This window comes from Oryx dammah, unplaced genomic scaffold (genome assembly GCF_014754425.2).
Source record: "Oryx dammah isolate SB20612 unplaced genomic scaffold, SCBI_Odam_1.1 HiC_scaffold_15, whole genome shotgun sequence".
NCBI classification, from domain to species: Eukaryota; Metazoa; Chordata; class Mammalia; order Artiodactyla; family Bovidae; genus Oryx; species Oryx dammah.
The window spans coordinates 47,518,951-47,546,632 of record NW_024070199.1 but is presented as its reverse complement, the minus strand read 5'-3'; the positions used below and the strand labels follow the sequence as shown (position 1 = coordinate 47,546,632).

At 63.5% G+C, this 27,682-nt stretch overlaps 2 protein-coding genes across 3 annotated transcripts; both read left to right on the top strand.

The window, feature by feature from the left end:
• The first annotated feature begins 231 nt into the window (after positions 1 to 231).
• CD81 (CD81 molecule) lies at positions 232 to 21,020 on the top strand. Its single transcript, XM_040255318.1, has 8 exons — positions 232 to 2,497; positions 14,556 to 14,670; positions 18,193 to 18,290; positions 19,001 to 19,075; positions 19,330 to 19,434; positions 19,743 to 19,844; positions 20,235 to 20,321; positions 20,453 to 21,020. The coding sequence occupies exons 1-8, from the start codon at positions 2,432 to 2,434 to the stop codon at positions 20,513 to 20,515; spliced, it is 711 nt and encodes a 236-aa protein (XP_040111252.1). The 5' UTR covers positions 232 to 2,431; the 3' UTR covers positions 20,516 to 21,020.
• A 2,289-nt stretch (positions 21,021 to 23,309) lies between these two features.
• On the top strand, positions 23,310 to 27,394 carry TSSC4 (tumor suppressing subtransferable candidate 4). 2 transcript variants are annotated; one of them, XM_040255315.1, is made up of 3 exons: positions 23,310 to 23,632; positions 25,897 to 25,998; positions 26,154 to 27,394. In XM_040255315.1, exon 3 carries the CDS (start codon positions 26,176 to 26,178, stop codon positions 27,151 to 27,153), a length of 978 nt encoding a protein of 325 aa, XP_040111249.1. In that variant the 5' UTR covers positions 23,310 to 23,632; positions 25,897 to 25,998; positions 26,154 to 26,175; the 3' UTR covers positions 27,154 to 27,394. The 2 variants fall into 2 exon arrangements, with proteins under 2 accessions (XP_040111249.1, XP_040111251.1); XM_040255317.1 differs by having other exon boundaries at positions 23,310 to 24,346.
• The last annotated feature ends 288 nt before the right edge of the window (positions 27,395 to 27,682 follow it).

Genomic DNA, 27,682 nt, shown 5'->3' with positions numbered 1-27,682 from the left:
TGTGGTGCTGGAGAAGACTCTTGAGAGTCTCTTGGACTGCAAGGAGAGCAAACTAGTCAATCTTAAATATACATTGGATTGAATTGGATTAATTCATTCAGTCAACCCTGAATATTCATTGGAAGGGCTGAAGCTGAAGCTCCAATACTTTGGCCATCTGATGCGAAGAACTGATTCATTGGAAGAGACCCTGATGCTGGGAGAGATTGAGGACAGGAAAAGAGGGGGTGACAGAGGATGAGATGTAGGATAACATAATTGACTCAATGGGCATGAGTTTGAGCAAATTCTGGGAGATAGCTCAGGACTGGGAAGCCTGGTGTGCTGCCGTCCATGGGATTGCAGAGTCGGACACGATTTAGCCCTAGCGATTGAACAACAAAAGCACCCCACAGGGCTGGCTCCATCACTGACTTCTCCTGGAACCCCAAGTAGGAGTGCCCCCCACCCCCCAGTGGCTTTCCATCCTGGATCCTCCGAACAGTGTCCCTTCCCAGCACTGCCATGACCACCATGGGGTGACATCTGTTGTCTTCACCAGGGCCTGAGGTCCTCAAGTGAAGGGGTCCTGGCTGTCCAGCTGCTCACAGCGCCTGGCACATAGTTGGCACCTGCAGGACTGAAGCAGCGGACAGAAGAAGTGGGGTGGTGGCCCAAGGACACAGGTACATGGTTCTGCGGCTCCCTGAGCTTGGGCTCTCTGCCCCACCACCCCCTTCCTAGAAGGCCCAGGGAAGAGACAGCCCACAACGTTGGCAGGGCATGTCTGCATCACTGCAGGGAGCGGATGGGAGGACAGGGTGCCCAGGGCACCCAGACAAAAGTGAAAGTGTTAGTTGCTCAGTTGTGTCCGACTCTTTGTGACCCCATGGACTGTAGCCCGGCAGGCTCTTCTGTCCATGGAATTCTCCAGGCAAGAATACTGGAGTGGGTTGCTGTTCCCTTCTCCAGGGGATCTTCCCAACCCAGGGATTGAACCCAGGTCTCCCACATTGCAGGCAGATTCTTAACCATCTGAGGCACCAGGGAAACCACCTAGACAAGCGACTCTTCAAACGGAAGCCCTGTTCTGCCTCCTGGTCAGCAAAAATAACCCAGGCAGACCCCTCAAAGACGTTACTTCTTTTGGTTATAACCTTCAGCACGCACAAACCCCACACCTGCACTCCTGGCTCTTCCGGAAGCGTGAAGCTGAAACAAATTTTTAAATAAACCACCGAGAAAGCTACAGGACTAGCAGAGCCTCTCGATGGATACGACACAGTAGCCGCTGGCCTTCTTCCGCCACTGAAATGCAAACCCCTGCACCATGAGCAAAATCAGCACGTCAGTCCCAGGCGGTGGCACTGGCCACGTTTCAAGCGGTCGGTAGTTACTCGTGCCAGGGTGACCGCAGAGGCAGAGTTCCTGTCTCTCCAGCTGCCGTCACCTGGGCAGAAAGCTTGACGAATCACCTCTTTGCCCCCTGGTTAGCTCAGGCAGTGAGGGCAGCGGGGAACTCAGGAGACAGCAAGGCTGTGGGGTACTGGCACCACCAGGGTGTGTGTGAAACACGTCGCATGTTCCAGAGGCGGCCTGGGCCTCTTGGACGCAACACTGGCCGCGGGACACTCTCTCTGTGACCTTTCCAGCACAGACTCCTCTACCAGCCCTCAGGGATTCCCCATTTCCATGGGGCAAGGGCCCAGCGGCCTAGACTCGGCTTCTATGATCTTCACGCCAGGGCCTCCTCCATGGCCGCCTCACTCCCGACCCGACCCGGCTTTCTGTCCCGGAAAGCGCTGTGAAAAAAGCACGCTGCTGTCTGCGCTTAGCTGTTGGCCGGTGCATCACCTCCTCCATGGAGCCTTCTAGGATCGTCCCCAGGAGCCTGAAGGAGGAGGGGAAGTGAGTCTTCCCTGGCTGCAGGCCAGTCCTCCCGCGCGGCCCCTCGGGGAATCGAGCGTGCCCGCAGTCCAGGGATGCGTGCGGCGCCTGGCACTGCGCGCCCAGGCCCCTGCGTCTTGACTGCCCTATCTGACACCCCGAAGTGTGCGAGCCACAGCGGGAGGGTCGTGCGCCCCTTCCCCGGGAGCCAGGCTGCGGGGCTGGGGCTGCGTAAACTCCGCGCTCCAGCAGCAGGGGCGGGGGGGGGGCCTCGGGGCGGAGACTGTGGGCGTGGCTTCGGCGCCCTATAAATATCGGAGCGGGGCGCGCGCCCGAGCTCAGAGTGAGCGCGCAGTGGCTGCGAAGATTCCGGCGCGTCCCGGCCAGGCCTCCCGCTCGCCTCGTTCGCGTCCCTCCGCGCCCCTCGTCCGCGCCTGCCCCGCGCCTGCCGTCTGCGCACCCCAGCTGCCCGCCAGGCCCCCAGCCGCTCTCCAGGCCCCCAGGCCGCGCGCCCGACGCCCAGGACAGGCACGCGCCCCGCAGGCCGCCCGCCGCCCGCGCCGCCATGGGGGTAGAGGGCTGCACCAAGTGCATCAAATACCTGCTCTTCGTCTTCAACTTCGTCTTCTGGGTGAGCCTGCCCCGGGGCGGGGGCGCTCCCCGAGCTCGGCCGGCCGCGCGCTCGGCGGGGCCCCGTCAAGGGGGCGCAGCCGGGCTCCCGAGCTGCGGGGCCACCTGTGTGCGCCCAGTCTGGCTGGGTGGGAGGGCCTAGGCCGGCGAGTCGCGAAGGTGGGGGTCGTCCGGGGCCGCCGTGCCCCTCGACGGCGGGTCTGGGGGCTCTAAGACGGGTTTCGGGCCTCTGCGCGTCGGGACCCAGAACCGCGCGGCCAGGCCCTTCGCGGACCCGGGGTCAGTTCCCGGCTGGTGATGGTGGTGGTGCGGTGGGTGCGTGTCCCGAGCCTAGCGCCCGGCTACTGCTGAGTTCTCCGGACCGCTGTTTCTGGGGCCACCCTGCTTCTTGGGGAAAGAGGGGCTCGAGGGCGGGGCTTGAGACGCCCCGCCCCCATGAGCTCATCAGGGCCACCGCCCCTAGATGGGCGGCCCGGCCCGGCCCGGCCCTGCGCATCGGGCGAGCGGGCGGGGGGAGGTGGGGTGGCGCGCCGCAGTTTGCCTTAGTCTTGGGGACGGTCCACCCGACTCTGGGCCCGGCTCAGTTCATCCTGTTTACTGTCGCCACCCTGGGGGTCGGTTTGGGGGTCCGTGCCCGGGCAAAGCGCAAACAAGAAGCGCCCTGGACCCGGGTGGCCCGCGTGCCGGTGTGCGCAGCATGGTGCCCCCAGTTTTGGGGGCCGAGTTTCCTCACCCAGAGGTAGATTCCAGGCCCTCCTCGCCCTGGGTCTCTGCAGAGGCTGTGAGGGGCGAGGGGCTGAGCGGTGTTTCGAGCTGGCACAGGCAGGGGCCCCGGAGAGCGGGGCGACTCCGAGCCTGAGGGTGCTGGGGCAGGGTGGATACCCAGCTCGGGGCTTGGGAAGAGGTGCCCACAGGTGAGACGTCTGAGGGGTGCTGGAGGGTCTCCTGGGGCCTCTGGGCGGTAGGCCTGGGTTGTGTTTCCTGATCAGCCTTAACTGCTGGCTGGTGCCGGTGAAGCTTTGGCTTTTGTTTCCATTTCCTGTTGGTGCTGGAATTAGGGGCGTGGAGATCTTGCTGTCCCGGGAGCCCCTCTGGCAGCTGTGCGCTGCCACCCCTCTGGGGTCCCAGGGCAGGGACCTGGGCCACCTCCTGGCCCCTCACTGCTTCTCCACCGCCCCAGGCTGCTCAGCCCTTGCCCTGAGGACGAGGACTGTCTGCTGGATGTCAGGTCGACATGGGGAGGCTAAAGTTTTAAAATGGCTCCTGGAGAACTGGGTGGGCCTGGAGACCTCTGTTTGCCCTCCGGACGGCCCAGGGTCAGGTCCCGGACACTGAGGTGTGGGGCTGGAGAGGGCGGAGACTGGACTTGGAGGGCAGGTGTCATATCCTGCCTGCAGGGCCACCCGTGGGGACGCGTGGCCTTCAGCCTCTGTCCTGGGGGTGGGAGCAGGGAGGCTGGCAGGACGGGCCAGGGGCCTTGGCAACCTTTGCTGAGGGGCTGGCCTTGGTGTTGATTTAGTAATCGCCAGCTTTGGCCTTGGCAAGGGGTGTCAACCAGACCCCCTCTCCCAGCGGCCTTCAAGCTTTTCCCTTGAGTGCGGAGCTTGGGAGGGCCCTGGCGGGAGGTGGTGGTCAAGGAAGAAGAGGAGCTTCCCGGGGAAGCCCCTCCCACCGGGCTGCCTGGGAGGTCTCCCGGCAGACGCCCCCCACCCCCAGCTCCTCCCAGCTGCCTCTGGTAATTTCCCAGGCAGCGGGGGTGGAGGCCTGACACTTCCCCCGGGGCCACTCTATTCAGGCCGGAGGAGTTGTTTCTCCTCCCCTCCCCTCCCCGGGCGTGCCCTTCAGAGCTCTGAGAAGTTAGCTTCCAGGGGCAAGGAGGCCCCACCCACCCATGGTGGGGAGCCCGGAGCCCCCCTCTGCACCCCACCCCCAGCCGAGAGTGTGGGGCCGGGGCCTGGACCCCGGTGGAGCCTGCTGCCCTGGTCCTGGCTGCCTCCCTTCTGAGCTGGGGGTCCTGTTAGTTTAGGAGCTGGCTGCTGGGCATGGTGGCCTCAGGGGAGACCGCTCTCCTTGCCAGGTGTAGGCCGTGACTCGGGGAGGGGGCTTCTGGCACTTGGGTGCCTGGAGCACCCCGCAGGGCCAGCCCCGCCCACGCCAGGCCGGGAGGTGGAGGCTGCTGATCTGGATCTGGATCCGGGCACTTACGCAAGTTTCATTGCACAGAGTAAAAGCCGTCCCCGTGGGAGGCGGAGGCACAGGCCTGCTGGCATGGGGTCCGGGCTCTTGCACACACACACCCCCCACGGGCTCTCACACACACAGGCTCACACACACATGGGCTCTCACACACACACACGGGCTCTCACACATACACACACACACACACACGGGCTCTCATACACGGGCTCACACACACACACATGGGCTCTCACACATACACACACACACATACGGTCTCTCACACATACACCCACAAACATACGGTCTCACACACACACGGGCTCTCACACATACACACAGGCTCACACACACACGGGCTCTCACACACACACACAGGCTCACACACACACACACATGGGCTCTCTCTCACACACATACATACTGGCTCTGCCCCCACCCCCACACACACATGTGCTCTCCCACGTCTCCACACCAGACCCCGAGCCCCCGTGGAGGTGGCCGAGGGCTGTGAGGTGGCCGGGCTTGGGGAGGAGAGGCCTGGCCCGAGCTGGGGAGCCGGGGCCTGGAGCTCCTGCCCGCTGGGGCGTATGTCGGGGGGCCTGGGAGCTCCCTGGCAGGGCAGCTGGGACTCGGGGCCCTCCTGCTGGGGAGGCTCCAGGCCTGTGCAGGCTCCCAGCCCTGCGCTCCTGCCCAGCCCAGAGTGGGCGAGCCGTGGTAGCCCGCTGACCGCATCTGTGAAATGGGTGTATCATGGCTTCCCCTCTGCGACAGCAGCAGCCTCGCTCTGGCACTCCCCCCCCCACCCCCGCCCGCCCTCATGCAGTCAGGTCTCCTTCCAGAGGAGGCGGCCAGGGCAGGCCGGGGCGAGGCTGGTTAGAGGCCCTGCACACCAGCCTTTTGCTCTCGTTTCCAGACGGCACATGACTGTCACTTAGCGGTTCTGTCGCCTTCCTTCCCAGGCGAGGGGCCAGACCCAGGCGGGCTCTACTGGGGGGCAGGGACTTTCTGTGCCTTGTTTCAAAAGGGCAGATGGCCTTCCCTGGTGACCCCAGGCATCTGGCTGCTGAACTTTGGGCTACGGCTGTCTATCTGGGCCAGGCCAAGAAGAGGAAGTCTGTGGTCTGTGCCCAGGTCAGTCTTGCCCCAGGGGGAGTGTCTGGGCACCAGGGAGCACGGGACCCTGCTGGCTCTTCTCCAGTGCCCTCGCATGTCCACCCCGTGGGGTGCTGCCCGCAGCCCCTAGCTCAGTCTCCCTCTGGAAATTTGAGTTCACCCTGATTCCTATCTCTTACTGCTTTGAAGGCCAGACAGAAATAAGCTCCCGCCAAACCATCCTCCTCCCAAATAGTCTACCCACATACCTTCCCATCGCCTGAGAGCCGTGACAGGGGAACCTGGGCCATGGTCAATAAGGTTTAGAGTCCAGTGCCTGAGGGAGGGGCCGACGGCATGTTTGCACCGGTGCTGCGTTTTGGAGAGGGCCATGGCTGGGGGTGGTGTGGGGGTGCGGGAGCCTGGCCCTGCCTGTCCCCCGGGACCTGGGCCAGGCTGTGGCCAGGCCTGGGTATCTTCCAGCTTGGAGGCGGCTCCGGCCGGTGGCCAGGACCGCCCACCCTGCAGGAGCAGATTCACTGTGACAGGTTAGCAGAGTCTCTCCTGGGCCGTTTCTACCTGTCCGCCAGATGTGGTTTGACCCCACAAGCCTCCTCCCAGAGCCTCTGGACTTCGGTGCCACCCCGCGCCCCCGCCCCCTTGCACACACTTTGTTCTGTGGGGCCTGAACCCCTCTTCCCTACAGCAAAGCCAGCGCCGATTCCCACAAGACCACCCGGGGCCTCCAGGTGGGCACCCAGATGCTGGGGGAGGCCCTGCAGGTGGTGGCCAACCAGCTGGGGGCAACCACCCTCCCTGGCCTTGAGGCCTGCTGGGCTCCGCGGACAGGGAGGCACCTTGGAGCTGGGGCTGGGGGTGGCATCGGGTTCCTCAAGTGCATGAATCGGTGGTGAGGGTGTTTCGGGCAGGGGGCTCCAGAGCCTGGGTGTGGGTCGGGTCGCCGCAGAGGCCTGGGGAGCAGGCCGCCTCCCCCTCTCCATGGGAGCTGTGGCCCTTATGTGTCCAGAAAGGCGCTGCTCCCTGCAGCCCAACTGCCAGGGAGACGTGATGGTTGTGCGGAAGGCGAAGGACAGGAAGCCAGGCCCATGCGGAGCAGGTGGGGGTGGGCGGGCGGCCCCCCTGGCATCCCTTGCCCTCACAACGGATCTTCTGTCGCGACTCCCACTACCAGGTTGGCCCGGGCTGTAACTCTCCCTCGGGGAGCGTCCAGCAGCGCCCCGGAGCCCTGCCTCGCCTGGCGCGCCGCCTGCCTCACCCGCAGCGGCTGCTGAGTTCACTTCAGTGCTGCAGCCAGTAGCCGGCTACGGCTCAGGCTGTGACTCGGGGGCTTCCAGGTGCCCTGGGCATCGTCGGGGGGGAAACATGAGTAAGGACCCCAGGCTGCCTGCCTGCCCGGCCTCCAGTCCCGGGTGCTGGGAGACCCGAGCCCCGGAGCTCGATAGAGTGGGTCTTAGGCACATGGGGGCTGCCAAGGGGCGGTCGGCTTGGGAACCGCCCTCTGCAGTCCTGCCTGCTCAGGGCTCTCGGGGGTGTCTCCCTCGCACACGGCCGAGGTCCTCTCTGCTCCCCAGGCCCAAGGGCTCAGCTGACCGCCCTCTGGATGGACAATCCTCCCCTCTGCCCCCGAGATAACAGCTACAGCTCTAGCCCATGTGAAACTCCCCAGCACCTTCCCCTTGCCTACACCTGCGGCCCACCGGGGCGATAAGGAGCCTGAGGTTCCAAGTGGCCCACGTGAGGAAGTGGTGGAAGCAGGCTGGAAACAGGGCCCTTCCTTCAACCGCTGTGGTTCAGGGCCGGCATGGCCCCAGGCAGCAGCAGGGTGGTGTGGCATGGCATGGCATTCCCCCAGGGCGAGTGGCTGAGCCCGGGCTTGTGGCGAGCAGGTGCCGGCAGGACACCCTGAGCTGCCCAGGCCCCCTCTGCTTGCCTCTGCCCCCTGCCCGGGCCGACTCCCAGCCCATCCAGACCCTTCTTGTCTGATGTGTGCGTGGCCCCTGCAGCTCAGCCTTGGGACGTCAGTGCCCACACGCGTCCCCCACCCCCCCGCACAGGGGCCGAGGGGGCAAAGGGCCATCCCACACGAGGGGCTCTTTCAGCTGGTGGGGCGGGGGAGCAGGCCACCTCCTGGGCTCCTTGCCCACAGTGGGTGGTAGGCTCAGGAGCTGGCCCAGAAACTGACCAGGCCTGCTCTGCTGGACCCCGGGAGGTGGGGGGGGCGGGCCCTGTGTTCACCTCCCGGCAGGAGGAAGCTCTGGGATCCCCCACTGCTGGGCCCCTGGTGGCCCTGAATCCTTCCCCACCCCCATGCCTATTTTTAGAGGCCGGCCTGTTGGCTTCCTGAGGTCGAGGGGGCTAGAGAGGGGTTTCCGCTTCCCGGCTGAACTGGGGGTCCTGCTCCTCTGTCCTTCCTTCCTTCCTGCCCTGAGCTGGGCGGCCCTGTTCCCAGAGGGCACGGCAGGACTCCGGGAGGGCAGTCAGGCCCCGTGTCGCCGTGTCTGTCCTGTGGCGGGTGGAGGTGGAGGCTCAGCCTTCGGGACCGCGTCCCGGCCCCGCCTGAGCGGGGTGCCCTCTGGCCCTGCTGAGCCTCCACGCCCGTTAGCAGCGTCTGGGCTGCGCCTCTGCCCCCTGACTTGTCCCAGGGTCTGCGGGGGCACTTCCTGCCTCGCTCCCTTCCTGTGGCCTTCACCGTCCTCCTGGGCGGGTCTCCAGGCCCCAGGACCTCTCGGGTGGCGAGCCGCCTGGGCACTTCCTGGGTCAGACAGCATCCTCCCTGACAGCGCTGGACTGAGGGCATGAGCGCCCGGGGGACTGCTGGGGCCCAGCCGCCGATTAAGGGGGCGCGGGGTGCACGAATGTCCTGTCACTCCTGGACCGTGTAGGCAGCACTTGGGGCAGCCAAGCGGCCGGTGCCCTGGGGTGGGGAGGTGCCCGGGGCCTGGTGGGGTTGGTGGGGGGCAGCGGGCTCAGCTGAGAGGGAAGCAGGGAGACGCCCGCTCCTTCTCCGTTTCAGCTGCTTCTGGCCGGGCGGGAGCCCAGTGTGCTTGGCAGCTTCCCCAGCCCCTCTTCCTAGCTGACGCTATTTATTAATTCTGGGAAAGGAGGGAAGAAGAGAGAAACAGATAGCGAACCTTCAAAGCACTGCAGACAGCCTGTGCCGTCCCCCAGTGTGGAGCCCTTGGTCATCCCAGCAGCGGGTCAGCCAGCCCCTTCCTGAACTGCTGCCCAGCCTCGCCCCCAGCAGGAGCATCTCGGGGTCCGGGGGCAGCTTGGGTGCAAGAGCAGTTGGCGGCAGCCCTTCCGACAGGCCGGCCGGCGGGAGAGGGGAGAGGAAGCCGTGTGGACCCCACCAGGGAGCGGCCTGCCCAACGCTCCTGACGGCCGTCCCAGCAGTCGCTAGCGCCGTCGGGCGTGCTCCGTACACAGCGGCGTCATCCGCGTGCTCTGCCTGTGTCCGCGTAGGCACCGTGAATTCCGCAGTGTGCACGCGAGGACACTGGAGGCAGGAAGACGCCCAGGGGTCCAAGGTGACCGGCAGCCGGAGGTCCCGGTTCCCACGCAACGCCAGGATGGCATGCTTTCCGTTAACACCGGACTCTGTTTTGTAGCAGGCGTGTCCTTAGTTATCCAGTCCCTTGTTTGACGTTAAACCTCAGTTCTGTGGACAAGATTTCAACATTTCCAGATGCTTCCTGCTGGCCACTGGAAGCCTGGGGTCCTGACCTCGGTGAAGAAGGCAGCCGGGATCCTTCGGGACGTGCTGCTTAGAAGTCCAGCAGACAGGGATCTGGGTGTGGGGGCTTACAACCTGGGGGCCGCCCTGGGGGCTCGGTGGTGAAGAAGCCGCCTACCAGTGCAGGAGGCGCGTGGGTTTGATCCCTGATCCGGGAAGACCCCGCACGCTGCGTAATCACGAAGCCCATGGGCCGCGGCGGGCGAGCCTGTGCCCTAGAGCTGGCGCCATGGCGATGAGAAGGCCCCCAGCAACCAGAGAAGGCCCTGCAGCAGTGAAGACCCAGCGCAGCCGCAAACAGAATGTCTTCAAAAGGGAAGGCGTCCCTGGAGGCTCTGACGGTAAAGAATCTGTCTTGGATGCAGAAGACCGAAGTTCAATCCCTGGATTGGGAATCACTTACTCACTCCAGTATTCTTGCCTGGAGAATCCCACGGGCAGAGGAGCCTGGTGGGCTACAGTCTGTGGGGTCACGAAGAGTTGGAGATGACTTAGTGCCAAATTTTCGCTTTCTTTTTTACCCAGCCCCCAAGGAAGGCCGAACTACACTTGTGTGCAGAGTACCCGCGTGCTCCGCCCCAGCAGCCCTGGGTTTTGTCGGCCTGCTCAGGGTCTACACTGGCTCCTGAACAGTTTTCTCTTTGGCAGACTATAGGGCTTCCTCCTTTTCAGACTGTTCATGGGCTTCTCACGGCAAGAGCACGGAAGTGGTTGGCCATTCCCTCCTCCAGTGGACCGCTCTTCGTCAGAACTCTCCACCGTGAGCCATCCGTCTCGGGTGGCCCTGCACGGCGTGGCCCCTAGTTTCATCGAGTCAGACAAGGCTGTGGTCCATGTGATCAGATGGTTCAGTTTTCTGTGACTGTGGTTTCCAGTCTGCCTCCTCTCTGATAGAGAAGGACAAGAGGCTTATGGAAGCTTCCTGATGGGAGAGACTGAGGGAGAAACTGGCTCTGTAACTTCTGTGCAGAGCACATCATGAGAAACACTGGGCTGGAAGAAGCACAAGCTGGAGTCAAGATTGCCCGGAGAAATATCAATAACCTCAGATACGTAGATGATACCACCCTTACGGCAGAAAGCGAAGAAGAACGAAAGAGCCTCTTGATGAAAGTGAAAGAGGAGAGTCAAAAAGTTGGCTGAAAGCTCGACATTCAGAAAACGAAGATCATGGCGTCCGGTCCCATCACTTCATGGCAAATAGATGGGGAAACAGTGGCAACAGTGGCTGACTTTATTTTGGGGGGCTCCAAAATCACTGCAGATGGTGACTGCAGCCATGAAATTAAAAGATGCTTACTCCTTGGAAGGAAAGTTATGACCAACCTAGACAGCATATTAAAAAGCAGAGACATTACCTTGCTAACAAAGGTCCGTCTAGTCAAGGCTATGGTTTTTCCAGTGGTCATGTATGGATGTGAGAGTTGGACTATAAAGAAAGCTGAGCACTGAAGAACTGATGCTTTTGAACTATGGTGTTGGAGAAGACTCTTGAGTCCCTTGAACTGGAAGGAGATCCAACCAGTCCATCCTAAAGGAGATCAGTCCTGGGTGTTCATTGGAAGGACTGATGCTGAAGCTGAAACTCCCAGTACTTTGGCCACCTGATGGGAAGAGCTGACTTGTTGGAAAAGACCCTGATGCTGGGAAAGATTGAAGGCAGGCGGAAAATGGGACGACAGAGGATGAGGTGGTTGGATGGCATCACCGACTCAGTTGACATGAGTTTGAGTGAACTCCGTGAGTTGGTGATGGACAGGGAGGCCTGGTGTGTTGCGGTCCATGGGGTTGCAGAGTCGGACACACGACTGAGCTGAACCGATAGGGCTTCCCAGATGGCGCTAGTGGTAAAGAACCCACCTGCCAACGCAGGAGGTGTTGGCTTGACCCTTGGGACAGGAAGGCATTGCAGGAGGGCATTGCAACCCACTCCAGTATTCTTGCCTGGAGAATCCCATGGACTGAGGAGCCTGGCGGGCTGCAGTCCTTGGGGTTGCAAAAGAGTTGGATAAGACTGAGCGACTGACACTTTCAGTTTCACAGGACCTGGTAGGTTTTGATGTGGGAGGCACCTTTGGACACCGAGCCTGCCACCAGGAGGGTGTGCACAGCCCTCACTCCAGCAGAGCCCCGGAGCCTGCCCCCAGGACACCCCTCCCTGCTCCAGGCAGCCACTAGCCTGTCACCGCTGTCCATGTCTGAATGTCTTAAGTTTGTAAAGAGTTTTTGGGTCCTTCGTTCCCTGACCAGGGATAGAACCTGTGTCCTCTGCGTTGCAAGCATGGAGTCCTAACCCCTGGACCGCCAGGGAAGTCCCTCTTGTGCTATTTATATGAAGGGAATCGGAAGGTGGGTTGTCCCTGGTTTGGGGGCTTACTGGGGAAGCACATGTGTATGGGCGTGAATGCCCACCCCCACCCCCACTTAGGGCAGTGCCTGGGGGTGCGGGGGTGACACCTGGTGTCTGGAGCTCTGTCTCTGGGTCCCCCGCCCCCACTGGCACCTGGTCTGGTCTTCCGCCTCACTGTGTTTCGTTTGCATCTCCCCTGGGGCCAGTGACATTGGGCATCTTTCCGTGTGTTTATTTGCTGTGAGCATTTCTTCTGTGGTGAAGTCTGTTCAGGCTTAGGTTTTTGTGAGGTTTCTTGGCCTGTTTTTTAAAAATCAAGTTATTTGTTTTCTTGCTGAGCTTTGGAAGTTCTTGATGCCTTTTGGATCCGGGTCCTTGTTCGCCATCTGCCAGCACAAGTCCATGCCCGTCTTTGAAGAGCAGGCTTCTTTTAGACTTGGGGGTTTTCTGGGACCCCGCCGCCCTCCTGGGGTGTGGTTGGGAGTTGCAGTGCTGCTCTGCCCGTCCTCTGTAGGTGACGGTAGGTGAGCGCTCACCGCCCCCCGGACTGGGCTGGTCACTGCCCACTGCCTTCCCCAGGCCCCTCCGAGTGGGCGTGTGCGGGGCCTGGCATGGCCGAGGAGCAGGCATCTAGCACCAGGCTCCCCCTGCCCTGTGGGCAGGACGGGCTTCCCTGTCCGCCCCTCCGGAGGGTGGGGGAGCATAGGGAAGTCTGGAGACCACAGCCCCCCTGCACATCCTGGGGTTTGTGCTGGGAAGCCCTTCCTGAGACAGGGGAGGTGGGGGCTCTGCCTGCCCCCCGGACTCCCTGCCTCGGTGTCTGGGGGTGGGGCAGGCGTGACCCTCACTGCTTCCGTTAGGACCAGGCGCCCACATGGGCCTGTCCCTGGGATTCTGAGGTGAGGGGCTGCAGGGGAAGATGGGTGGTCCCGGTGCAGCCAGAGGCGGGAGGGGCCCCTCCATGTTCGCCGCCCCTTGCCGTGGGGACACCGAGGCCAAATCGGGGTGGACTCTCCCAGAGTGCTCTCTGGACCACAGTTTCCAGACAGAATAAGTGGCGGTTTCCAGCCAGAGTTGCCACGGCAACCCTCAGCCTCACCACTGCCTCCCCTGGAGGCGCAGATGGCAGCTGGCCGAGCCAGGAGCCGGGACTCCCTCCGGAGCTGCCCGCCTCACCCACCCCCCCACCTCCCCTGCTCTCGTCCCCCGGGCCCTCCTGCCCTCTTGCGGGTGTGATGGGCGGCTGGGGCACTGCCCTTTGCAGGGTGCGCAGAACCCGCTGGTCCAAGCTGCTGCCCTCTGTTGGGAAGTGGTGGCGGGCGGGGAGCGCCTCCATCCTGGGGCAGGGGTTTGGAGGGTGCCACCCGCTCCGGGGAGGGTGCCAGCAGCCTCCCCTGGCCGGGGCAGCCGGGCTGCTGCCAGGCGCCAACCGTCCCCAATGGTCCCCGCCTTATCGTGTGCGGAGACAGCGCAGTGTGGGAGGGTCTGGGTGGGGCTTTGAGCCTCCCGCCCCAGCAGTGTCCCGTGTCTCTGCCTGGAGATCCCTGGGGGTGCTCGGGGCTTTCCTGGGGGCAGCCCGTGGGGCCGGGGCCTCGAGTCTCTCTTGCTCCACTGAGCGTGGCCTCCACTGGTGACTTTGGGCCCCGCTCGGGGGCCAGCACTGGGCTGGCCAGGTGGTTTTCTTGGGGCCCGTGTTTTGGTTTCTCTTCCTCTTTGGACACAGAGCCCATGGTCTGTGTAGGCGCTCCTAACTCCAAAGGTAGTCACTGCCTTGCTGGTTGGGGAGCCCGGGGGTGCTTTCCTGGCCGGGTCGGATGCTCAGATGTGGGCCTGGCCTGGATGTGCCCTCAAGGGCAGACCCTGCCTACCCCTGAGCCACCGTCCTCTGGGGTGAGTCAGCCGGAAGCCCCCACCCCCATGCCAGGCTCTGCGCAGAGCCCCCTTTCCTGCCAACTCTCAGGGCGGCCCCGCCCCCAGCCGTCCCCCTCTCTCGGACAGCGGCCGCCAGCCCCGCCAGGGCCCGGTGGCATCAGATTGCCACCCCTCACCATGTCCTGGCACCAGAGACTTGGCGTCCACTCCTTGGAGTTCCCGGATGAGCTAGCTCAGGGCAGTGCCACCCCCTTGGAGGAGGGCTCGGCCTTCCCCAGGCCACAGGTTCCGGTGTGGCCTCTGGCTAGATTTAGCAAGTAAAATACAGGGCATCAGGTAAACTTCCGCTCCAGGTGAACAGTGAGTGCTTTTTTGGCCTGAGTGTGTTCCGGGCAGTGGTTGGGACACACTCGATACGAAAGAAGTGTTTGTGAATAACCAGGTGTCTGAGTCTCATCTGGCAACCTGTCCCACAGTCTCCGGTGGTGCTTGGTGGGAGGGTCTGGATGAGCCCCCAGTCCCCCGTACCAAAGCCCGCCTGGGGCGTCTGGAAAACCAAGGCGGCAAAGCAGACATGAGGCAGTGGGCAGCCCAGACCCCAGGGCCTGTGAGCCCAGGGCCTGTGAGCCCAGGCCCTGAGTCTGTGAGCCCAGAGACTGTGAGCCCAGGGCCTGTGAGCCATGCCCTTGGTGCTGGCCCGCCAGAGCGAGGGCCGGGGACCCGCCTCTGTCTGCGCCGCTGCTTGGGGGATCTACCCACGCCACGGCCAGTCTTGAGCCGCGTGTGACCAGTGCCCTGCTCTCTCCCCAGCTGGCTGGAGGTGTGATACTGGGCGTGGCCCTGTGGCTTCGCCATGACCCACAGACCACCAACCTCCTGTATCTGGAGCTTGGAGACCGGCCCGCCCCCAACACCTTCTATGTGGGTAAGTGACGGGATGGGCTGCAGACCCTGGGCAGCTCTGGGCTGGGAGCTGGCAGGGACAGGCCCCTGAGGGTGTGATCGTAAGCTCAGTAAGGCTGCAGACAGGCAGGCAGGGAGCGCTTCCGGGAGGAGGCGACTGAGTGGGGCTTGCTTCTCTCTGGGGCAGGGAGGAGGCGGCCCACCAGGAAGAGCTCGGGGGTGGGGTAGGGGGTTGCGTTAGCCTGGGGACCCTGAGGGGCCTGGGTGCCCTCTGCAGTTGTCCCAGGGCCTGCCTGGGCCGGGGTGCTCCCAGGGAAAGCTGGATGGGAGGGTTGTGGGGCCTGTGGGGACCCCACCAGATCGCCCTTGGGCGAGGGGAGAGCCAGGGCAGGAGCTGGGCAGCGGGTGGGGGCGGGGCCGCTATGTCAGGGGGCAGGCCTTTCAGGGAGGCTCCTGGGAGGGGTGGGGCTGGATGCCTGGGCTGCCTGGGCTGCCTGGGGGCCCTTGCACACTGGCTGCCTTATTAGGCCGCAGCCCTTCAGGGAGTGTGTCAGGCTGGGTGTGGGGTGGGGGCCCTCCTGGGCAGGGGTTCTGGAGGATGGGGAGGGGTGCCTCCCGCCATGCGCAGCAGTGCCCTCCCTCCGGTCCGCTCCCCACAAGATGGGCCTGGCTCTCAGGTGGGATGTGCACCGTCCTTTAAAGGACTGGCCCCTGGGCGGCCCCTCTCGCCCCCACAGGCAGAGCAGCAGGCTGGAAGCCTGCAGGGCTTACGTGGGGCGTGCGACCACCCGCCATCCTGAGTGGACCCTGCAAGGGGTCCCAGTCCTTCCCAGCTGCTCGGGGGCCCCCACACTCGAGATACACGCTTGGCTCCTGGGCTGGGGGTGGCCCACACTCACCATCCCACTCGGCCGCCCCGGGGCCGTGGGGGTCCTCTTTGGTCTGGGGTGGTCCCGGGCCAGGCCTCCAGGGAGAGTCCCCAGCCCTTGTCCGCAGGGTCCTAGGCTCCCCACCTCCCAGGCTGCAGGGGCCCCCTCAGGTCTGAGTCTCAGGCGGAGAGCATGGGTATGCACGCCCCGAGAGTGCACGGGGCACCATGACCCAGCCCCCACTGTCCCCATGCCAGACACCCTCAGAGCAACGCGGCCCACATGTCTGAGGATGCAAGGGTGTCCTCTGGACGCTCGAGGGGAGTTTTTCCCCAGGGCTTCTCCCAGGCCTCTCCTCCCCCTTCCCAGGGCCTGCCCCCTTGTGGCCCTGGTCTTCTGTCCGTGTCCCCCTCTCCAAGCTCTCGGTGCAGGGGGTGTGGGCTCCCCTGGGCGCACCGTGTGGGAAAGGGGTCCCTCTCCTCGTGGCTTGGCTGGCTCCTGCTCTCAGCCCAGCGTGTGGCCTGGTAGCCGGGAGAGGAGCTGAAGGCTGCCTGTCTCAGCCTGGACGGGGTAAGGGTGGCAGCAGGCTGCAGACCTCGGTGGCCCCGCCTGGCCCCCTGGAGACAGTCCAGGGCAGACGCGCGGGGCTCTGAGACTTTGGTAGAAGGCTGCAGGCTGGGGGCCGGGCCCACACTGCGGTGGGAAGGGGTCCCACAGGGAGGCTTGTGGGGCCGTGGCTCCAGCCTGTGCCACAACACGCCATCACTGGGCCTGAGGGCTCCCCTCGGGGAAGGAGTGAAGGAGGGCTGGACCACCTGGCAGGCTGGGTACCAGCCCCTGGACTCAAGCTTCTGCTGTGCTACCATGCCACCAGGAGTGGGGGCCTCTCAGAGCCCCTCTGGCAGCAGCGTCCCTGCCCACCCGGGGCCAGCCTTCCGGAACCCCCTGGCTGGCAGAAGGATGCAGATGCGGCCTGCCAGGGCGGTGGGGACAGACGTGGGCCCTGACGAGCTCTGTGTCCACTGCCGGGAAGTGGGGGGTGGTTAGCGGGACTTGAGCAGCACCCGGGCCGAGCTGCAGGGCCCGGGAGGGTCCCCAGCCTCACGGGTCAGAGCCAGAGCCTGCTGCAGTGGAAAGGCTGGCCCTGTGAGGCAGGCTAGGGGGGCTGGGGGCCGGCACCTGCCAGGACGCCCCTCCCTGGCACCCTGGGCCGTCCCGCTGAACCTCAGGGAGGGGTGTGGAGACGGGGGTCTCGGAACCTGGCCATGTCCAAGTGAGGAGCCCCCAGGGCTTACCCTCGGCCAGGCCCACTTGGGGTCGCCCAGAGGCTCTGGTCCAGAGGGGGCCCCAGGCTGCTTCTGAGCCTGCCAGCGGGTCCCACCTCCCAGACTTCTTCTCCAGAGACAGCCGGGCAGGGCCAGCGGGCCCTTTGGCACCAGAGCCCTGGGACCTGGTGTCTTAGCTCTGTCCTAGCTTCGCCTGCTGCATAACCATGGCAACTGGGGGCGGTGGGCCCAGGTCTGCTGGAAGGACTAGGGTTGTGGGAAGTCCTTCGAGAGACGTGGTCAGCGTTTCAAGGGGCGAGGGCCCCTTCTGGGTGGGCCGCAGACTCAGGGAAGGGCCGTGTGGCCAGCGGGGAGTGCTGGGCAGGCCAGGGAGACGGCTGACCCCGGGCTCCACTCCGCCTCCCAGGCCAGCAGCTGGGCCCTTGGCACCGGGTGGCTCTCCAAGGCCCACCAAGCCCCGGAGGCTCTCAGGGGTCAGTGCGTACAGGTGGCGGCTTCAGGCGGAGGCCCCTGAACACTCAGATGCGGGTGGCTCTCCAAGGCCCACCAAGCCCCGGAGGCTCTCAGGGGTCAGTGCGCACAGGTGGTGGGGTCAGGCGGAGGCCCCTGAACACTCAGATGCGGGTGGCTCTCCAAGGCCCACCAAGCCCCAGAGGCTTTCAGGGGTCAGTGCGTACAGGTGGCGGCGTCAGGCGGAGGCCCCTGAATACTCAGATGCGGGTGGCTCTCCAAGGCTCACCAAGCCCTGGAGGCTATCAGGGGTCAGTGCGCACAGGTGGTGGGGTCAGGCAGAGGCCCCTGAACACTCAGATGCGGGTGGCTCTCCAAGGCCCACCAAGCCCCAGAGGCTTTCAGGGGTCAGTGCGTACAGGTGGCGGCGTCAGGCGGAGGCCCCTGAACACTCAGATGCGGGTGGCTCTCCAAGGCCCACCAAGCCCCGGAGGCTCTCAGGGGTCAGTGCGCACAGGTGGTGGGGTCAGGCGGAGGCCCCTGAACACTCAGATGCGGGTGGCTCTCCAAGGCTCACCAAGCCCCGGAGGCTCTCGGGTCAGTGCGCACAGGTGGCGGGGTCAGGCGGAGGCCCCTGAACACTCACCACTGGTCGTTCGGTCCTGGCCCTGGTGATGCTTGACTCCCTCCACATCACAGAGGCGGAAACAGGCCCACAGAGGTGCCCACATGGCCCTGCCAGGCTGCTTCCCCCTCAAGGCTCTTCTCCAAGCCACTAGGCATCTGACCTCCTCCCAGCAGGGTGGGTGCCAGCGCCTGGTGGGCCCTCCGGAGCCCTGAGCAGCGGTGTGTATGCCCAGCACGGGCAGGACGGCTTCTGGGAGGCTGGGGGCCCCGGGATACTGGGTCGCTGAGGGTGTGGCCTCCCCTCCGCTGCAGGCATCTACATCCTCATCGCCGTGGGTGCTGTGATGATGTTCGTTGGGTTCCTGGGCTGCTACGGGGCCATCCAGGAGTCCCAGTGCTTGCTGGGCACGGTAAGGTCCTGGGCTGGGTATGGGGTGGCGTTGAGGGCTGCCAGGGGGCAGACTCAGGAGTTCGGTGCCAGCCCGGCCCTGCGAACCTCCCTCGAGTGCCAGCTCTCTGGTCTCCCTGGTTTGTTCTCAGACCCCACCGAGGCAGACTGCCGCTATATCTAGTTTTTTGTCTAGTTCCTGGTTGTAAGTCCCAAAGTTGCTTTTCTCTCTCTTCTTTCTTAAAACGAGTCACAGATAGAGTAGAGGGCGAGTCCCCGCCCAGGGCCGGCCTCAGCTGTCCTCGGGAAGTCAGCCACCCGCGAGAAGCGGAGGCCTGGCCATGCTGTCCAGGGCCTGGCGTCCGGGCGGCGTAGGCTGGGGTCTGTGCCTGCGTCTCCGTTGGAGGATCCGGGTGCCCCACAGTGGACCCCCACGTCCCGCGGGCTTTGCTCCCTGTCCCCTCCCACCCGCCCAGAGCCAGCCTCGCCCTCCCCCCACCCAGCCACCCTGTCCTCTGGAGCCCAGTCCCTCGGGGCTGGTGAGAAGGGTGGCCGCTCACACAGTTCATCCCGTCAGGGCTGGGGCGGGTGGACACCGCCGAGCGCCCCCCACGAGCCCGTGGGCCCCCGGGGTGCTCATCGTCTGGCAGGTGAGCCCCTGCCGGCCTCGGGGAGCCCTGGGCCCCTCTGGCCCGCTCTGACCTTCTCCCTGCCCGGCCCTCCCCTCCCCAGTTCTTCAGCTGCCTGGTGATCCTCTTTGCCTGTGAGGTGGCTGCCGGCATCTGGGGTTTTGTCAACAAGGACCAGGTGAGCCACGTCCAGGTGGAGGGCAGGGCTCAGGCTGTGGGGAAGCCTTGGCCTGTGGGCACCTCTCTGGGCGGGCTCTTCAGGTGGGAAGCCACAGAGGGCTTCCTGGAGGAGGGGGCGTGGCGGCCGAGCGAAAGGCAGAGCCCCCTCCCAGCTCCGGGCGGGCGGGTCCCTCCTGACTGTCCGAACGAGCCAGGTGAAGGCCCGTCTAGGGGGTGGACAGTCCCCTGCGCTGTGAGCCCCTCCTTCCCCAGATCGCCAAGGACGTGAAGCAGTTCTATGACCAGGCCTTGCAGCAGGCCATAGTGGACGACGAGGCCAACAACGCCAAGGCCGTGGTGAAGACCTTCCACGAGACGGTGCGGCGGGGCCGGGGGCTGGGGCACCGAGGGAAAGGCCCGGGCCGGAGCCAGGAGCGGGACGGGCACTGGGGCCAGGCAGCCCCACTCTGGGGGGCCTGGGGTCTTCTGGGGGGTCCCTGGCGGGGACTAGGTGGGCCAGGGCAGCTGACTGGAAGGGTGAGGAGGAGTGGGCCTCTCGGCGTGGTTCTCCCCCGGGAGGGGACTGCCCCAAGCCCCCAGCTCCTGGGTCAGGGCGGCTCCTGGGCCCTCTGCAGCCCACGGGACACTTGCCCAGGGCTGACGGCGGGCGCCCTCCATCCCTGCAGCTTAACTGCTGTGGCTCCAACACTCTGACCACACTGACGACCTCTGTGCTCAAGAACAGCCTGTGTCCCTCTGGCGGCAACGTCATCACTAATTTGTTCAAGGTGCGTGGTGATTCCGTTCAGCTGCCGCCCCTTGGTGGGTCCTGGGTGGTGGCCAAGCCTCCCGGGGCTCCCTTGGGCCACGGTCATGCTGGGCCGTGTGGTGGCTGGAGTTGGGGCTGCTCTGCCTGGGGGCTGTGGTCACTTCTGAGCCCCGCGTGGAGGGTGCCCTGGCCTCCCGGGCCAGCCCTGTCCCGACAGCGCCTCGTGGTGTCTGAGCACGGGAGGGTGCCTTTGGCATGCTCGCTGTTCACACCAGGCAGAGACCAGCCCCGTTCACACCTCTTTTGGGGGCCCTGGGGGCAGGGCTGTGCCCCTTCATGGGGCCCCGGGCTGCTGCCTCGTGGGGTGGGAGGACGGAGGCCTCTGACTGCCCCCTGGCCGCCCCTGCAGGAGGACTGCCACGGGAAAATTGACGAGCTCTTCTCGGGGAAGCTGTACCTCATCGGCATCGCGGCCATCGTGGTCGCTGTGATCATGGTGAGTGGGGCGGACTGGCTCTGCTTGGGGACCCCACCCCAACACCGGGGTCTCTGAGAGCTGACTGACCTGCCCCCGACCCCCTCCCACGGTCTCCGAGAGCTGACCGCCCGCCCGCCCCTTCCCCGCAGATCTTCGAGATGATCCTGAGCATGGTGCTCTGCTGCGGCATTCGGAACAGCTCGGTGTACTGAGGCTGCAGCCGCTGAGGCCTCAGGGAGGGCCTCGGGGACCCCGGCAGCGCCCCCCGGAGTGACCCGGACACTCCGAGAAGGGGCCGTTGCCACCTGTGTATATAACCTCCTGGTATCACTGCTACACTTATCAGCTTTTTTACTTTTGAGGTTTTGTCCTTGTCCTGAAGCTCCCTGTTAATTGTCCTTTTGGGGCTGACATCATCTGTAGGGGGCGTGTGAGTGGGCTGTGGGGACTGCAGGGCAGGGGCCCCCTCTGCTGCCTGGGGGCTCTGCTTGCTCAGCCAGGCCTCTCCTGGGGGCCACCAAGGGCCGTCCCCATGAGCGGCACACACGCTCAGCCTTTTTTTAATCCTTGTTCCTTTCCGGCCACCTGTCTCTGGAGCCGGGTCTACGAGCAGCCTTATGCCTTCAACGCGCACCTCTCCTTTCTAACGCGTCACCTTCAATTGTAATTACATCTTGAAAAGTTATTCAATAAAGAAGGAAAAACCAGGCATGCTAACACGGACTGGCCCCTCTGTGTACCTGTGGCCTCTGAGACCCGGGGGGCAGCCTGAGGAGCCTGGCATGGGTGGTGCTCAGCTCTCTGGACCTTCCTGGTCCCAGAGTGTGCCACCAACCCTGTTGGTGGGTGCCAGTGGGGCCCCTTTCTTGGGCCTTGTGTCACCAGCAGCAGCCTTCACCTGGCCCTCACTCCCATCCCTGTTCCTTGGCACTACTGCCCAGGGGGGCCTACGAGTGGGCGGGACGACGCAAAAAACGGGCCCTGCAAGACTCCCCTTCCTCCTGACGGTCAGCTCTGTAGAAGATGGACACACCACTCCCTCCCAAGGGTCTCTTCTCTTCCTGTCTAGCTGGTTGTAATCTCCTGTCAAGGGGCTGGGTGGCCCCATCTTCCAGGGGCTGGCAGTGAAGCCCTCAGCCACTCCCTGGGGGAGCCCCCCTGGCCCAGCACGGGGGATTGAGGCCCAGCCAGAGGCTGCTGCCCCCACTGGGAATGCTGGGTAAAGTCACCATGAGCTGTAGGCAGGTACTGACCCATTTGTACACTCAATTGACCTCTTGAGGCTCCAAGTCCCTGGCTGGGATTCGTATGTCGAGGGTTCCCAGTGGCCTTCTTGGGGACTGATACTGGAAACTAGGACCCAGCCCTGCACTGGGGGTCACAGGGCTTCTGTAGGCCTGCTCCTCCAAAATCCAAATGGGGGCTGGTGGGTTGGGAGACAGATGGCCCAAGGAACCTGCTCCTTTTTACTTCTCCCTGTGCCGTGAGACCCTCTTCAAGCTGCGATGTGAATTAGTGCCTGGGGTGGCCGCACCCCCTCATTCCTGGTGAGGCCCTGAGTGTGGGCACCTTTAGGGATGACGTGTCCCCAGGTCAGTTCAGTCACTCAGTCACGTCCGACTCTTGGTGACTCATGGACTGCAGCACACCAGGCCTCCCTGTCCATCAAACTCATGTCTGCCGAGTCTGATGCCGTCCAACCATCTCATCCTCTGTGGTCCCATTCTCCTCCTACCCTCAGTCTTTCCCAGCATCAGGGTCTTTTCCAGTGAGTCAGTTCTTCACATTCGGTGGCCAAAGTATTGAAATTTCAACTTCAGCATCAGTCCTTCCAAAGAACAGTCAGGACTGATCTCCTTTAGGATGGACTGGTTGGATCTCCTTGCAGTCCAAGGGACTCAAGAGTCTTCTCCAACACCACAGTTCAAAAGCATCAGTTCTTCAGTGCTCAGCTTTCTTTATGGTCCAACTCTCACATCCATAAATGACTACTGGAAAAACCACAGTTTTGACTAGATGGACCTTTGTTGGCAAAGTAATGTCTCAGCTTTTTAATAAACTGTCTAGGTTGGTCGTAACTTTTCTTCCAAGAAGCAAGTGTCTTAATTTCACGGTTGCAGTCACCATCTGCAGTGATTCTGGAGCCCCCCAAAACTGTTTCCCCATTGCCATGAAGTGATGGGATCAGATGCCATAAGATGTGTCCCAAGGTTAAGGTGAAGTCGCTCAGTCGTGTCCGACTCTTTGCGACCCCACGGACTGTAGCCTACCTGGCTCTTCCATCCATGGGATTGTCCAGGCAAGAGTACTGGAGTGGGGTGCCATTGCCTTCTCCAGAGGATCTTCCCAGGGATCGAACCCAGGTCTCTCGCTTTGTAGGCAGATGCTTTACCGTCTCAGCCACCGGGGAAGTCTTAAGTCCGAAGGTTGGGAAACATTAAAATGGGCCCTCTTTCCTCTCTGGGTTCCTGGGCTGGGCCGCAGCATGGCCTGAACCCTGGATTCCTGGGTGCGGCCCTGGCCGAGAGGGCTCGCTCTGGCCGTCCACCAGGGGAGACTGAGCGTCAGTGGGTGCTTCCGTGGCGGCTCAGCTGGTAAAGACCCCGCCTGCAGTGGAAGAGACCTGGGTTCAATCCCTGGGTTGGGAAGATACCCTGGAGATGGGAAGGGCTACCCATCCCAGTATTCTGGTCTGGAGAATTCCGTGGACTGTATAGTCCACAGGGTCGCCAAGTCGGACACGACTGGGAGACTTTGACTTTCGGAGCAGAGAGGACCAGTCAGACGATCGGCAGGCGAGGCCAGGGCGCCCCCCTCAGGCGGCTTGCCACGCGGCGGCCTGCCCGAGTCGTCCAGTGGGCGGGACAAATGTACACCGCGGGACACGCCCCGCGGCCCGGTTCCAGGGGCCCTAAAGCGCAGGAACCGCTGCTCCGGAACAGCACCGGAAGTGCCTGGGAACCGCGCCGGATACGTTGACGCACTTCCGGTTCTCGCAGCTTCCGGCAAAGTGGGCTACAGTACCAGGAACGAGGCTCTGGCCGTTAGCCCTGGAGCATTCTGGGAGTCGCAGCCCTGCCTCCTCACCCCGACTCCCTTTCTGAGTCAATTCCGGTCTCTTCGCGAAGGAGCGCCACGGTTTCCTGTAGGGAAGGCAGCGCATGCGCAAAGACATCACTCCCGATAGGCCTCAGGAGTAGAAGCCAGGTGCCTTGTGGGAGATGTAGTTCTTCAGGCGCGGGGGAAGCGGCCATCGGCCAGCGGGGGACTCGGTTTCCCATGGGGCTGAGCGCGGCTCAAGATGGAGGCAGCCAGGCCGAAGTGAGCCGGTAGGTTTTTGGTGGGGAGGGTCGCGCTGCTGACCCGTCCGGCTTCAGCGGGCCACTGTCCGTAGTCTGCTGCCCCAACCAGGGAGACCCTCGTGAGGCCCGGACCCTTGGCCCGCCCCCGCCCGACTTGGCCGCAGGACTCAGCCAGCTGACAACGAGCGCCTGCTGGGCACGCGCCGAGATTCCGGGCGCGTGGAGTGGAGAAAATCAAGGCTCTGCCTCCTGGGGGCGAGAGACAACCCTCAAGGAAGCCAGCGCTCCCTGGGACATGGCCAGCCCCGACCCCGGCCCTGAGAAAACCGCGCCTCCGTCAGCCCGGACTCAGCTCTGCCCTGCAGTGAGCTCAGGAAGTTCTCAGAGAACTGAAGAGGCGCAGACCTGGCATGCTCGATCTGGGGGCGCGATTCCCGGCTCCCCTCGGAGTGTCCCACTGATCACGGGCGTCCAGGGGACGGGAGTGCAAATTTAGGAAGCCGGAGGCTGGTTGAAACTCCAGCTTTGCCTCCAGCGTACTGAATGACGGGCAAATTATCTCCCCACTCCTGTCCTGCCAGCCCTAAAACAGACCTTTGGCGTTTACTTCGTGTCCCCTTTCCTGGAGTTGTTCCTTCATTTTGGGAGTCATGCAAGGCCCAGAGGAATGGAGGTCTCGCCTGTGTTTGACCTGGAGCAGGGCACTCAGAGCCACTCCTGGTCCACCTGGCCTGGTCTTTGGTGGGTGCAGGAGCAACGGAGTCACCTTGGGCAAGCAAGGGAAGCTTGGTGGGAAGAGGAAGTTGGTGGAGGCTGAGGCCTGTCCTCTGAGCCTGGAAACAAGTTTCAGGGTGCCTGGTGACACTGGAATGCTAACCAGGTGTTGGCAGGACTTCTGTGCTCCGCGGGGAAAGTGAAGGGTGTGTGGAGGATCACAGATGTCGCTGGAGGTTGCCTCAGGAGCTGTGGGGCCGGCCTCTGCCAAGCAAGGCTGAGCCAGCTTCCTGAGAGCCTGACCCTCAGATGCCAAGGACCTGGCTGCAGTCCCTTCTGGAGCTGCCAGGGCATCTCTCTGCACTCAGGAGCACACCTCCTCCCCACAGAGCCGGCAGCTGCCTCCAGCTTTGTGGAGTACTTCCTGCCTGCCCTTCTCCCAGGTAGCATCCCGCAGCAAGCTCTAAAATTCTTTATTGCAGTTGTTAGCAAAGTGAATAAATGTACTCCTCATCCACACAACAAATGTTTATGAAGTCTGACTGAGTCAGTTCGAGCTGTTCAGTGAGCCGGTTTGCAGTTAGCGCCACGACTGTCAGCTGTTTTCCGCCCCTCTGAGCACTCACTGACCTGAAAACATGTAATAAGCTATCACGTGGAACCACCACAGGACGTGTCAGTTACCACGATTAGACTAGTGACTGATACGATGTAGATTCTGTAATTTCACTTTTTGAAAAGAGTGATCATCCTTCACAACTCCTTGTAATCCATTAGAAAGTAATTGAATATGCTAGTGTGTGGAAACACTGGCACTGTGTCAAAACGAAACAGTGACAGTCTTTCTCTGAAGTGAAAAATTACTCAGTTAGTGGCCAGAATATCCTCAGTTTCCATTTTTTTTTAATGTTTCACACCTGCAGCTGCTAGCCAGTGTGAGGAGGATGATACCTGCTTTAGCACAAAATTATATGTTATACGTGTCATTCCTTCATTCCTTCATTATTTATTGGAGAAGGAAATGGCACCCCACTCCAGTACTCTTCCCTGGAAAATCCTGTTGACAGAGGAGCCTGCTGCTGCTACTGCTGCTGCTAAGTCGCTTCAGTCGTGTCCGACTCTGTGCGACCCCACAGACGGCAGCCCACCAGGCTCCTCCGTCCATGGGATTTTCCAGGCAAGAGTACTGGAGTAGGGTGCCGTTGCCTTCTCCGGACAGAGGAGCCTGGCAGGCTACAATCCAAAAGGCCACAAAGAGTCGGACGCAACTGAGCTGCTAAGCGTACTGCCTGCCACTACCACACGTGGCCGATAGAGGGAGCGCAAGGGTTGCTGGTGACCCTGGGTTGACACCCCGGCTGGCTGCTCTCTTACCAGACCACCCTGTGCGGGTCCCCTGGTGGCTCCAGTCAGCCCTGCCTGGCGAGGACTGAGGGAGGTGACAAGTCAAAAGGACCAGCTCCTGGGCCTGGCTGTTTTGGGGGCTTTGTAAACCCAGGCCCACTCTGGGGATGTTGGCACCACTTCCATTTGTCCGCCATCTGGTCTGATGGCTGGCTGTCCCTCCTTGCCCTTAGCCAGTCACAGAGCTGCTGAGCAGAGCCGTGCCAGGAAGAACCTTCGTCAGCATTCAACCCACCTGCCCTCCAGCACCCAGCAGGCGCCCGTCAGACGGGGAGGTAAGAGGAGAGCTTTTGGTCGGTGTGGCGGGGGTGGGGGCCCGCGGGCGGGGGCCGGCCCTTCCTCCTGGGACACTGCTCTTCCTGCTGATCCTGCCTGGGGTGGTGGGTGTGAGCTTGTGTCCTCGGGGACTCCCGGGGCTGTTTTGGTGCAGGTGTGGCGTGGTCTGGGGACACATGGCAGAGGCAGGGGACAGCCAACACTTCCTTGACTTGGAGGTCGACGCCCTGCCTCCCGACACTGTCTCCCTCAGCGACTCGGACTCCGACCTAAGTCTGCCTGATGGTGCTGGGGTGGATGCCCTGTCCCCGGGGGCGCTGTCTGGGGAGGCTTCCGGGGATTCAGGCCCCGATGAGCCGCCCTCGCCCCGCAGAGGCCGCCCCGCAGAGGCAGTGCAGCCCTTCCACCTGAGAGGCACGAGCTCCACCTTCTCCCAGCGCAGCCACAGCATTTTTGATAGGCTGGAGGGGGCCGCCGGGCGGGCTGTGCCCGCTGTGGCTCCAGCCAGCCTGGGTGACGGGGGCAGCTTCCGGCAGCTGCTGACACCCTCCAGCCAGCCTGCAGCGGGGGGCCCAGGTAGGGCTGCTGGGAGCGCTGCTGCCCCGAGGGCGCCCCCTGTCCCTGACTACGTGACCCACCCTGAGCGCTGGACCAGGTACAGCCTGGAAGATGTGGCCGAGGCCAGCGAGCAGAGCAACCGGGCTGCCGCCCTGGCCTTCCTGGGCCCGCAAAACCTGGCCGCCCCCAGCAACTACATGCTTTCCTTCAACCAGGACCCCTCCAGCTGCGGGGAGGGCCGGCTTGTCTTCACCAAACCCACCCGAGCCAGCGAGGCTCGGCCCGACAGGAGGAGGGTACCCAGAAAGGCGGGGGAGCCGGGCAGGGGTGACCCTGGGGTTCCAGGAGCGGCGGGGGGCGAGGGCCCCGTGGAGCTGGCCCACCTGGCCAGGCCCGGGAGCCCCGAAGCCGAGGAGTGGAGCGGACCCCGAGGGGGCCTGCAGGAGGTGGGTGCACCTCTCGGCATGGCCCACGCCGGCTCTGGGTGCAGCCCCCCGCTGGTGGAGACGGTGGGTTTCCACAGCAGCAAGAAGCGGAGCAGGGACCACTTTCGGAGCAAGGGTGGCAGCCCTGAGGCCCCAGGTGCGGAGGTGTGAGCCGGGAAACCGCCCAGCCGCCTCCCTGACCTGGCTGTGCTGGAAGGCTGGCCACCGCTGCCCCTGGGGCGGCTTCAGGGCTGGAGCGGGCTCAGGGCTCCAGGGCAGCAAGCTGGCCCGCCAGCTGCCTGTAGGTGCCACCAGGGAATGGAGACCTCGCCTGGTTTTGGGCGAGGGGTGATGGGAGGCCCAACCCATCCTCTGCCCGGGAGACAGTAAAGGCTCTGCGTGTTTTTCTGGCTCTGTGTATCTGTGTGGACCACCTCTCCCCCGGCGACCGCAGCTGGGGCCCTCCGCCCTCCAGGCCTCGGTGTCCCGCACTCGTCAGGAGGAGGTCGTTCTATTCGACTGAGGCGAGTCCCTCCTTGGTCCTGAGCAAGAGGCTGAGGCCCCAGCCCGTCCCAGGGAGGACTCCCAGCTGCTGGCGTGAGGGCTGGGGACGGGGGCTGATGTGGATCTGGGGAGAGCGGAGTGGGAGCGTGGCCGGGGAGTGGCCACTGGTGGCCCTGCACGCTGTGCTGACCCTTGT